This window comes from Berghia stephanieae, chromosome 6, assembly GCF_034508935.2.
Source record: "Berghia stephanieae isolate SIO BIC M18660-M18661 chromosome 6, UCSD_Bste_1.3, whole genome shotgun sequence".
NCBI lineage: Eukaryota > Metazoa > Mollusca > Gastropoda > Nudibranchia > Aeolidiidae > Berghia > Berghia stephanieae.
The window spans coordinates 30,490,016-30,503,288 of NC_088365.1; the positions used below are offsets into that span (position 1 = coordinate 30,490,016).

At 36.6% G+C, this 13,273-nt stretch overlaps 1 protein-coding gene across 2 annotated transcripts in view; it reads right to left on the reverse strand.

Moving 5' to 3' along the window:
* LOC144974836 (uncharacterized) overlaps positions 1-13,273 on the reverse strand; it is a 32,056-nt gene that overhangs the window by 16,358 nt on the left and 2,425 nt on the right. For both annotated transcript variants that reach the window (XM_078918170.1, XM_078918172.1), the window contains exons 2-5: positions 7,523-7,722; positions 6,834-6,994; positions 2,467-2,653; positions 1,813-1,946 (exon numbers count right to left, since the gene is read on the reverse strand). In XM_078918170.1, the coding sequence (XP_078774296.1) occupies positions 1,813-1,946; positions 2,467-2,631 (299 nt within the window). In that variant the 5' untranslated portion in view covers positions 2,632-2,653; positions 6,834-6,994; positions 7,523-7,722. The remainder of the gene's footprint in view (positions 1-1,812; positions 1,947-2,466; positions 2,654-6,833; positions 6,995-7,522; positions 7,723-13,273) is intronic.

The window sequence follows — 13,273 nt, forward strand, 5'->3', positions numbered from 1 at the left end:
TCCAAATAGGAAACAGATGTAGATTCCAAGAGCACAATATCAGTGTACTTAGTTTGAGATTAGCTAAAAGTCTCATCCAGACACAAGCACAGTTCCCCACTAAGAGGAATATACTCAAATGTTTACAAACTATATATAATGTAAAAAAAATGTAAAAGTAAATAACAGAAAGATGATTTACAGGGGAAAAAAATATCATCTCCCAAAACTATAGCTAAACATTTGACTGTTTTTTGTTTGTTTGTTTGTTTGTTGCTTTAGGTCTCTTCCAACACAATTGAGGTTATATGAGAGACCGCTGAAACAAAACAACAAGCAATCTAACAAAAATAGTACAAATGTAAATCAAAATCATAACCTAAAGATATCATAAGCTAAATTATAAATAACCAAGAACAAACAGGCAGAAGATTTACAAAAAAAAAATATCCCCTGTCAAAAATACAATCACAAACCAAAGAAGCAGGATAGGCTAGTAAAGAGAAGAAGAAACGACATCACTATCGGATCGTACACCCATGCGAACATCATAGGTATATGATTCAAGGGTGATGCTCCCATCCAACCACCCGCCATTTGACTGTTTCCCTCCAAGGGCTCCGGCCAGGGTTAAGACAAAACTAAGTAATCCCATTCCAAGACAAAGATGGAAAGCAACTCAGAAAACAAATAAAGGGGGATAGAAACATAGCAAATGACCTCCTGTCCACCTTGAGAGGTCATAAGACCCCACCCAGACGTTGTTTGTTGGTTTTCATAACATCATTACATGTGTAATTCATAACAGAGTAAATAGAATGATCCTATCCAATCACAACTTTTTACAGAACTGTCCTCACACCCATCAGTTCATCAAACAAAATATATGAAAGCCACACAAACCTGTTCTTCAGTGGTGTATAACACATCTTAAAATTTCAATTAATTCATAATGCTTCACCAAAAGCAGAAAATTGCATCACCATGTGTTTATTTCAATTATTAATTGTTGCCCAAGACTGTTAAAGAGTGTGAACTATGGCAAAATATATATAAGGGAATGGGCTGTAAGATAAATTTGGTTTTTATTTAATTGGAAAAACTTTGTTTTATTAAGCTCTGAAATCATTACTATTCATCGAAATACCAGTATAAATAATATACCAAAAATTCTGTCACATTCAACTCGATACCTTCTCCAACAAAGGTTATCATGAAAGTCTGTATACATTAAGCTTGATTGCTACATAGGAATGGAGAATATGCTGTGCCGATTTCAACCCTGCCCATTATCTCTCGCTGGACACCAATAATAATAATGATAATAATAGTAGTAGTAGTAGTAGTAGTTGTAGTAGTAGTAGCAGTAATATCTAGTAATAATTCATTAGGCAGGCTCACAAGCATTGTTAACCACAAATTAGCCAAAAATTACAAAATACGGATTTTGAACTAAAATTACGGACTTACGGACTCAGGAAGTCAAATACGGAACAAATCCGTTTTTAACTGAACAGTTGGCAGCTATGGAAAAATAAAGATAAAGTCAAAATATTCTAGGAAAAATTAAGACAAAGAGACAAGCTCAGTCTCATTCCGGGACAAGGGCATAGAGGAGAGTCAAACAGCATGGGAACAAGGATAATAGGATACAGAAGAAATGGTGGAACCAGATGAATATCAAGAAAAAAGTTTGTCTTCATTCTTTTTAATTTTCTTTAATACTCGTTTTCAAATATTTTTCAATGCACAATACAAAATGAAACCGAGCACAATCTTGATGAAAAAAAATCTGGAAAAAAAAATAAAAGGATTACAGTAAACATTACTTACAAAGTAAAACCTCGAGCAGCAACCTCGGATTCCCTTATCCGTCTAACACATTTTCTCTGTATCCGTGACAAAATTTCAGCACTTTCTTCAAATTCTTTTATAATGCAGTCCATCTCCTTTAATTTTGAATAGACCTATTCAAAACAACATGATACCATAAAAAAAAAAAAATTGAAGAAATAAAGAAATTTTAAAACAAACGCATGCGACATTTTCTTTTACGATGTATGTCCTCTTAAGAAATCTTAAATTCTATTTACTTTGGACTTATTTTTATACTCTCTATCTTGCTGTAATTTGTATTTAAGTTATTTAATGATGTTATTTCCGAACCTAACATATGACAAATAGATTACAGTACTGTTTTATTCAAACACAGATACGAACATTCAACCCGTTTTTAAAACATACAAAACAAATTGTAGATTGAGCCAAAAAATAAAATAATTTAAAGTAAAGTGCATAAAATTTCAAAACTCAAATATGACACTACATGATTTAGATTAATTAGATATTGTATTACAGCAATTGAATCATCCATCTTTATTCAAACATAGATAAGGGCTTCAAATTGATTTTGACAAACACACAGGTAGACACACTCACACATAATAGAATTTGTTGATACCAATCTCATGCGATTTATGGACATACCTTGTGATAGAAGTGAAATTTCAGCAGACCATAAATTAAGACTCCAACAAGTGTGAGGCTTATGGTGACGAAGTACAAAGACTCCATTTCCAGCGTGTGTGGTAATTCCGGTACATGTCTTTGGTCAATGACCATAAAAAATGATGTAATAAAAATATAAAACATACCAAGCACCACAGCAAATAACCTGAAAATTGTAAACAGAAAAAAATATTTTTTTAATAAAAAGAAAAGAAAAAAAGAACTTTTTTTTTCCTGCCATTCAAAATATGTGACTCACCATGTCAATCTGGCATTATGTCAGGGTGAACAAATTGGAAAAAAAATTATAATGATAATATGCGGCCTACCATCTCAAAACGACATTATATCGGGTTGAATCGGACACCGATAGTGAAATTAGAATTAAAATAAGAAGAAATACAAACTTAATGTCTTTTGCAATGTAAAAAAAAAAATTTTTTTTCTCCACCATAAGAATAGAAATTAAACACAAGATTCATATTTGTAGCTATAAATTCATTTTCCAACATCTCATCATGACTTAATTCAGCTTTGAGACGTTGGGTGTTATGGTGTTTTAGATTTTTGTACACATGGATTTAATATTCCTTTTTCTCATTAATACAGAAAAACATTATCCAATCTATTTTTGGACATAAATTCAATTATTTTTTTTGCTTCATCCCGGCATAATACAGCTTTGAGGCAGTGGGTCGCATGTAATCTGGAAATAAAAGTTCTAAGACAAATTTATAAATAAGACTAGAGATTAATCATCATCATAATACCTCTGGGCATTACTGAGTATGACTCTCCATTTCTCTCAAAAATACAAGTAAAGGGCTGTCACAAAGAAGTTCTTAAATACAAATATCTCAATAGAAATAGAAACCGAAACTATAGTTCATTTATTCACAACAAGACAAGTGATAAATAAAGTTTTAGTCAGAAAACATTTTCAAAAGTTCTGACATAAACTATAATAAATGACTGGTAAAAAAGATTATTCAAAAGCTTCAATGAAGGGATTAAATAGGATGGATCAACAAGCTATCAATTCACAAGACACAACAGTTTTGATTAACACAGGCAAAATGTTGCTCATCCGGTATATAAAATATTAATTGGATTCATTTCAAGTTGTAATGTTAATTCTTACCACGTTATTTTCCAATATTGTAAAGCTCAAATATCCTAAAACCAAAACCCTACAGGTTCTTTTTTTTTGTAAGGATAAAAACAAGCAGGTGCAAAGTTCTATGATCATTTAACACTAAAAAGCCTTAAGGTCGAGAAAGCCAAAGTTTATACCAAATTATATTGTGTTGAACAAACAGTAACAAACTTGTTCACCTTTTTATAGGATAGCGATCTATCACAAAATACTTTCCACCATATCTATTCAATACTGGGTGAACAGAGGAATCAGAAAAAGACATAGGTTTTTATGAACCAAATTCAGCTATGACAATTGCCTACTTTTTCAAACTGAATTGATATAACAAAAGAAGGGTCTTGTTGAATTATTAATACAGTCGATTCAGTTTAATCGCCACTCCGGTTATATGCAACAAAATTGAAAAACTGAATTTTAACAATATAATCGCTCCACTTAAATCACACACCTTCTCAGCTTAATCGCTACACAGTCATTTCATCTTGATTGGAGTAAAACATCTGAACGTTATAAAAGTAACAATAAAAGACTTGTGCACATGCACGTGTGTGTTTTAGTAAGATTGCGTGTGTGCATGTATGTGGGTGTGAAGTTTTAACTTTCAACAGATGATAGTACCCCTGACAAACACCGAAAAACTTGACATGGTGGACAAACTATGCCACTTCATCCAAGAAGAATGCTTAACAGATGATCTACGTACATTAACAAAATTGAAGACAAAGTTTTATAAACAGCTTGCACAGAATAGAATTCAATCAACGATTCATGATTACTAGTTTTGCAAATAATAATGCCACATTTTGATGTCGATAAATGTGACCCTCCGCCTCGAAACGGTATTAAATCGGATTTTTCAATTTTGGGTTTTTGGTACCCAATCACAGCTTATTTTATGCTTTAAAATTTGATACCAAATTTATATAATTCTGATTATTTATTGTCGAGATATGACCATTTGAAGTAGGAGAGTGTGAAAACCAAGTTTTAAGAAAATCGACTTTGAAGTGAGGCACCGTTTTCACGCACAGTTAAATTAATGGGCAAAGATAACTCCTTAGATACGGACATCAAAAATTTGACGAGAATAGTGAAATTTGGCATGAGCCTAGCTTATACATTTACTAATGTACATACAAATTTTTGAAACAATTCAATTATTACTTTTGTAGTTATTCATTATTATGTAAGATGTTCTTAAAACAAATAAAACACTGGAAAAAAAAACGCCGACAATTGCTCACTTTTTCAATAATTTTTTATATTTAAATAAAGAATCGATGAAATAAGAATTATTAATGTGAATTTTTTGTCTTATTTAATAGAGAAAATACGATTTCAAAATGCCAAAAGTTAAAGACGGTTGGAATTTGAAAGTACAGTTTTGAAACTACGTGAAGCCGGGTGGGCAGGGAAAAAATTATCAAGAAAGAGGATTAGAGAGGAAGAGAGAAAATGAGAGAGTAAAATACACACACACACACACACAAACACGCACGCACACACACGCACAAACAGAACACATGAGAGAGAGAGAGAGAGAGAAAGAGAGAGAGATATAGAGAAAAAGAGGAGCGAGAGGGGAGGGGAGAGAGACTGCTTGTGTTAAGAGGACGCGAGGGAAATATAATAAAGATTGAAACCTGTATAAGTGTATGGTGTGTGTGTTGTGTGTGTGTTTGTATGTGTGAAAGAAACAAAGGGGAGACGGAGAGAGTGAGGTAGACATGAAGAAAGGGATGGAGGCAGAGCAAAGAATTGTAGGGATAGTTTAAAGAAAGCATTTTGTTACAAAGTAAGTCATAGTCAATCAACTGGAAACATATTGATCAATGAGATTGCAATTAAAGAAATGGGCTGGTCAAATCAATCATTGCATTGTTTCCATTTTGAGTCAGATAACAGCTTGAGGAGGAGGGGTGGGGCTTATTGTGTAGTGACTTACATGAAAACATGTTATTGAATCTCTCAAGTTTTCCTTCGCGTTCCACCACATTGTTCATTGTCTAAAAAGAACCCCCCCTTTCTTTCAGTATACAAAGAAAGCACGACAAAACGAACATCTCTCTCTCTCTCTCTCTCTCTCTCTCTCTCTCTGTCTCTCTCTCCCCTTCATCTACCTATCTATCTATCCACCTAATCTATCTCACCCATCCATCCATCCATCTATCTATCTATCTATCTATATGTCTGTCTGTCTGTCTGTCTGTCTGTCTTCTATCTATCTATCTACATATCTATTTATCCATTAATAGGTTTGTCTGTCTGTTTATCTATCCATTTCATTTTTTAGTTACAGTTCATTAATTGTTAAAGGCTCTATCTATTATTCTGCTTTTGTACTTAAAATTAAATGTTTATCCTACAACAATCTCTGTAAGTGTAAGATTAGGCAACTGTTGTCCTATTAAGTCTTAGCATATCCTATAATTTCATGAATAATTAAAGAGGGACAAAGGAGGACCCCCACCTCAATCATTACCCAATACAGCTAGACACAGATATAAAAGCATGTGGTATGTATCAAAATGCACAAACACACACGTATGTAACACACGCATGCTGACGTCATGAAGCATCGCCCGAGCATTATGGCCTACAGCCACAGCGCATGTGATGAGCGTTGACCAATCACAATCATTCATTTGCAAGGTTGTCAGGGAAAAACCTAGACTTGTTTACAGTTTTTAAAGTTCATTATTGGTTGAACCATGAAATTGTGGAAACAGTCATGCTTTCTCTGAGATAGATAAAGACACGCCTTTGCTGTGATATCTTACATCTTATTGGTGGAGAAAAAGACTCGGTATTACTAAGCTTTGGAAAGGGTGGCTCTCTGAGAGAAAGTCAACTCTCGTTTTGAATGTGTCACTGATAGTTGCATTTTTAAACTTGAAATTTATATAACTTATCGTCAATGTTATGTTGAATTATTATGTTTTCATGTAGAAAAATTATTGTAGTTTCTGAAACAACCAAAAACTGAAATTTGATAATTTTGACCATTTCCACTTTAAAACCTGTTTTCTTCATTTTCCAAATCCCGACTTAATACCGGTTCGAGGCGGAGGGTCACAAATCATAAAAAGAAAATAAAAAAACGGAGTCAACTGAACCAATATTTGGCCTGAATCATTTATTTTAAACAAGCCATCAAAATATAATGTAAAAAGAATATTTTACATACCCACAATATTTAAAAATTGACTGTAAAAATGGGCGCTTGGATGATTTTTGGTCACTGCTCGTTTCGTCTGAGATAAATGATGCAAGAAAACACTTGTCATCACTTGATAATAGAGGTGAAATCTTTAGTCTGTTCAATGTGTTTCTTTGAAAGCTCTGGTACTGAAAATGGAAATAATTATAATAATCACAGCCACAACAACAATTATAATAACCACAACAATTAATAATAATAATAATAATAATAATAATAATAATAATAATAATAATAATAATAATAATAATAATAATAATAATAATAATAATAAATAATAATAACAATAATTAATAATAATAATAATAATAATAATAATATAATAATAATAATAATAATATAATAATAATAATAATAATAATAATAATAATAATAATAATAACAATAATAATTCTTGTCCTACATCCACAAGTAAATGCTCATCTTTATTTACGCGTTCCATTTACATACGGAGATATCTCCCTGATAACAGAGAGAACTTACAAATCTGAGAGTGATTAAAAAGCAAATTTGTAACAAAAATTAAGTCCTAAAGTCTGTCCACATCACACTTATAGTCACCATCTATTTCTTTAAATAGAGTTGTTAATCTCAAGATTCATTCGAATCGAACACACATTTTTTTATATTACCTCCCTCTCTAATATTTAACTTACTATGGAAGTAATTTCTTGCTGGGATAATAATGTTCTAGGGAGGAAGTCAATAGGAATTCTGTGATTTTTGGCATTATCTTGTACTTTGGTCACCTCCCCATCAGTTGAATCATATAATTCTTGAAATTTATTTGCTACCACTTTCTCAGTTTCAACATATCCACACCCATTTCACTCAGGGCTTGATGAAGTGCTCTATTCTGAATAGAAAAAAAAAAGGTGGGGGGGGGGGGGGGGGGGGGGCATATATGGCATTATGATCCACTGTCTCAATCTAGAGAATACAAACCATCAACAATTTGATTAAAAGTCAATTAATCACGATGTAAAATTTAAATCTTCTTTTTATTTTTTATTAACAAAACAAACACACTCTCCTGATTAAATGCATATCAGTCAAAATTTCTTGATTCAAAGTATAACTCCAATTTTCAGCATCTGGTTTGATCTAAAATGATACCATTTTAACGCTCTGGGTCATAGTAAAGCTTACAATTTCTACTTTCCAGTCCAATAGCAGGTGCAAGTAAGCATGGCTAAAGTCAATGGTTGAGAACATAATGCTATGAGCAAGGTTGTTGGCCAATTCCTCAAATCTTCTATGTAATCGGATGCTTTTCCTTCTGTTAACTGTCACTTAATAATCATTGTATATCTTGAGTTACGAATCAGATTTCAGAATTGGATCATTCACAATCTTCCTTCTAGGTTGTTACCAATTCCTCGTCATTAATCATCATGTTACTTACATCGAGTTACTGACCACACTCAACATTGCTTGAATTGGGATGAACATAGCCAAGCGTGCCACTTAGCGATGACTTGTAGTAATATATAGTAGTATATTAGTAGTAGTAAGTATAGTATAGTAGTATGTAGTAGTATAGTATAGTAGTAGTAGTAGTGAGTGCAGTATAGTAGTAGTGTAGTAGCTAGTATATGTGGTAAGTAGTAAGTATAGTAGTAGTAGTAGTAGATAGTAAGTAGTAGTATAGTAGTAGTAGTAGTATATAGTATAGTAGTAGTATAGTAGTGTAGTAGTAGTTAATAGTAGTATAGGTCATGTAGTATAGTGGTGTGTTGTTGTAAGTGTTTAAATATATCGTTTTGTTGAGAGTCTGGTAAGTAAGTCAATTTTATTCATAGGTTTGGTAGATTGTATACTAATGATACTTGACATGATTGGACATGTTAGTTCTTATCAGTGTAATGACATGCACTCATGTTATACATAATAAATCACTTCTGTTCACTTGGCTCTATGAGTAATGTGACTAAGAGAAGTTTTATCTATTTGAATTTAAATAATATTATCTTCAAACATCCTATTATTCAAGTTAATGAAGATATTTTTGAACCAAATCATTCACTATCATTATTTTCATGAGATGCCAAAATGTATGTCTTTGGAAAGGGTGGGGTTAAAATCTTTTCATTCGGCCTGGTGGAAAAAAGTCAAAAGGGGTTCGTATTGTCACCAAAATAAATACAAAGTATATATATTTAAAATGTCTTTAAAGTGTCTCTATCTCATAAAAAATCGGCCTAGAAATAACGTTTTTTGTAATAGATTTGATTTTGAAAATAGCTTTCTCAAATTATATAATTTTATGATAATTTCCTTATTTTCTGGTCGATGTTCTTGATTTATATATCATTTTTCATTTCTCAATGAGACAAACGCACTGATGTACATCCTTTGATTCAAGAATTTAAAACACAAACTACGTTTTTTTATTGTGAGTCCAGCCTTACTAAAGAATTCATGTGCGTTGAGATAGTGACGTAGCTATACATGATACAAGACCAGGCCACATATAAGGACATCAGTTCTGGAAAGCGATATCCACCCAACTGTCTTTGGACAGAACTTTTATGATGAAATTAGGGCTCTGTAAAGTGTTATATCATGGTAGGTTCCACCTTCTCTTTCTATTCTGAAGATGACGATAGCTTTTTGGATGTCATAATGACAAGTGTGCAGAGTTAAACCTTCTAAACAATCCCAATTGTCTTCCTAATCTCTAATTGTCGTCTACGCAAAATGTCTAATAATATTAGAGAATTATAAAAGCCTTACGATATCAGTTATTGTTACGTTTCACTGTTATGTATTTGTTCACAGATGATGCAATTGTCTTTCTTCGATATTCTGTATCTCTGAAATAAAATTGAGATTGAAAAAGGACAAGGCCTTATTCATTTATATCGAAGAAACTAAAAGTATGACAGACGCTAGAGATCTCGCGGAGATCACCGCAATAAGATGTCCTGCCCCAGGCTGTCTCGAATCATGGACATCAAACATCCCTTCAGACGTCCTGCTCAGACTCCTCGACATTCACGAGAGGACTGCTCATCCGACTACATCCCCTGAAACAGCGCCCACGGCCACAGGGGTTAAAGCTGAAAAAGTCAAGCGACCGATCATCTCTGTGTCAGGAACAAGCGAGGAATGGACATACTTCAAGCAGAGGTGGTCGGAATATAAGCTCGCCACGCGACTTAGCGGCCAGGACATCATTTTTCAACTCCTTGAATGCTGCGACGAGGCCCTCCGTAGAGACTTATCAAGGAGTTTCACTAACCTCACGTCATGTGATGAAAATACTCTCCTCGATAATATTAAAAAACTGGCAATCCGCCAAGAAAACGTCATGGTGGCTAGGTTACAACTCCAGCAGATGCGACAAGACAGAGATGAACCAGCCCGATATTTGCCGCACGCATCAAAGGTCAAGCTAGTGTCTGTCAGTACGATTTGAAGTGCACATGTGGAGTCAATGTCTCATACAGTGATCAGATGATTCGGGACACTTTGATAATCGGCTTAGCAGACGACGACATTCGCCTCGATGTGCTGGGACAGGCTGACCAAGACATGTCACTCGACAACACCATCCGTTTTATCGAGGCGAAGGAAAGCGGGAAGCGCTCGGCTGGCAGGATTAACCCCCTTCCTCTAACGCTCACCCCTACATCAGTCAACGCAGCAAGTAGCACGTATAGACAAATGGAAAGAAAACGTCTCACTGGGCAAAACCGACCCCCTGAAAGGAAATGCGGCTATTGTGGTAGAGATGGACATGGCACTAAGAAACAAGACAGAGTCAACCATTGCCCTGCATACCGTCATATATGCACCAATTGCGACATTCCGCACCACTTTGAAAATGTCTGCAGAAAACCAAAACAGAAAAGGCAAGGCAACTCTGCAACAGCTGTGTTTGAAGCACTATGCTCGATTGATCGTCTTGACCATCATGTGTACAATTCTGCACGCGAGTCATGGGAAAAGCGCCCATCTGCACAACAGCCGACAGTCCAAATTGAGATCCAAGCCCTCCCGTCAGATGCTAACGACCTTGGAATCGATTCCACCCTGTGCAACCCAACCAATACGGCAAAAGCCCTGGCCATTGCAGACACCGGCTGCCAATCATGTCTTGCTGGAACCTCACTCCTTACACAGCTAGGTTTAACCACTGCCCACCTCACTCCTACTTCAATGAAGATGAGAGCTGCAAATCAAAACCCCATCGAGATCGTGGGTGCCCTAGCCCTTCGAGTAACAGGCTTCACACATTCCATGCAACGGAAAACAACGCGTCAAATTGTTTACATCTCGCAAGCAACTGACAAATTTTTCTTATCCATGGAAGCCTGCAAAGACCTTGGTATCATACACCACTCATTCCCTTCAATAGAATCAGCCATAATAACAGACTCTATGAAGACCATCCAATCTGTCCTACATAGTGAATCTAATAATACTGCTGACAAAGACCCTTGCGATTGTCCCCCTCGCCAGAAACCACCACCCCTCCCAACAATCCTGCCCTTCCCAGGCATTGAAGAAAACAGAGAAAAGCTTGAACAATGGCTCTTAGACTACTACAAAAGTAGCACTTTCAATGTTTGCGAGCACCAAGGGCTACCTATGATGTCTGGACCCCCAATGAGACTCCTTATCGACGATGAGGCCACGCCTGTTGCACACCACACCCCTATCCCAGTACCCATCTACTGGCAGGAACAGGTTAAGGCTGGCCTTGATCAGGACAATCAACTTGGCGTACTGGAACCAGTTCCAATCGGGACCCAGTGTCATGGTGTCATCGGATGGTTGTCTGCGCTAAGAAATCGGGAAAACCTCGCCGAACCGTGGACTTCCAAGCCCTTAATCGCTATGCCACTAGAGAGATGCACCACACTCAGTCGCCATTCCACCAGGCCCGCATGGTTCCACACAACACGAGAAAGAGTACTTTCGATGCCTGGAATGGCTATCACAGTATAGCACTAGACCCCGAGGACAGACACCTGACTACCTTCATAACCCCTTGGGGCCGATACAAAAATCGCGTGTGCCCTCAAGGGTACATTTCATCTGGCGATGCCTACACAAGACGATTCGACGAGATTATACGTGACATCGGCAACAAGACAAAAGTAATTGATGACACTATCATGTGGTCCCAATCCATAGAAGACAGTTTCTTCCAAACAGCCAAGTTCCTGGATACATGTGGCAGGAATGGGGTCATTCTTAACCCATCAAAGTTTTCCTTTGCAAAAGAAACAGTCCAGTTCGCAGGGTTTGAAATTACGCCAACAACTGTTCGTCCATGCCCACAAGTCTTAGAAGCAATTCAGAAATTTCCCAAACCCCGCACAATCACCGACGTGAGAAGCTGGTTTGGCCTTGTAAACCAGGTCGCATATGCCTTTGCGTCAGCAGAAAGAATGCAACCATTCCGCACACTGCTTCAACCCAAGACACCATTCATGTGGACTGAAGATCTAGACAAGCTGTTTGAAGAAACTAAGTCCATCATCGTCCAAGAAATTCAGAGAGTCGTGGAAATATTTGACAAAAACAAACCGACATGTCTGGCCACTGATTTCAGCAAAGATGGCATTGGATTCTGGCTACTACAAAAGCATTGCACATGCGCATCAAACAAACCATTCTGCTGCCGAACAGGGTGGAAAGTGACATTAGTGGGCAGCCGCTTTACATCACCAGCAGAGGCAAGATACGCCCCGATTGAAGGAGAGCCCCTGGCTGTGGTAGATGCCCTCAACAGAACTCGTCATTTCGTGCTAGGCTGTCCCAACCTGATTATCGCAGTTGATCACAAACCCCTCCTTAAGGTGTTCAGTGACAGGAACTTGGATGCCATCCCAAACCCACGACTCAGGAACTTAAAAGAAAAGACACTGAAATATCGGTTCCAGATTACTCATATCCCTGGTGTCCATCATGTTGCTGCAGACACCATCTCACGCAAACCAGTGGGCGAAGCCGAACACCTCCATCTACCCGACGATGCAACCCCCATCTCCACTGACCTCAGCCTCCCTACTCTGCTTAATGACTTCCTCATGGCCATCAGAGCACAACCTGCAAACCCCAATTTACACGCAGATGAAGAAATACCCATTAGAGGTATCAGCTCAATAACTTGGAACGATGTTCGTGTTGCCACCAGCAGTGACCACTCAATGGTTGAATTAATTGACCTGATAGAAAATGGGTTCCCTGATTCAAAAGACAATTTGCCAACAGAACTTAGACCTTACTTTCAATTCAGAGACAAACTTACAAGTTTCGACGGTGTGGCTTTGTACAATGACCGCATAATTATTCCTCCTAGTCTGCGCGACAAAGCCCTTCGAGCCCTCCACTCAGCTCATCAAGGTGTGTCCCAAATGTTCTCCCGCGCTGACGCCTCATTTTTCTGGCCT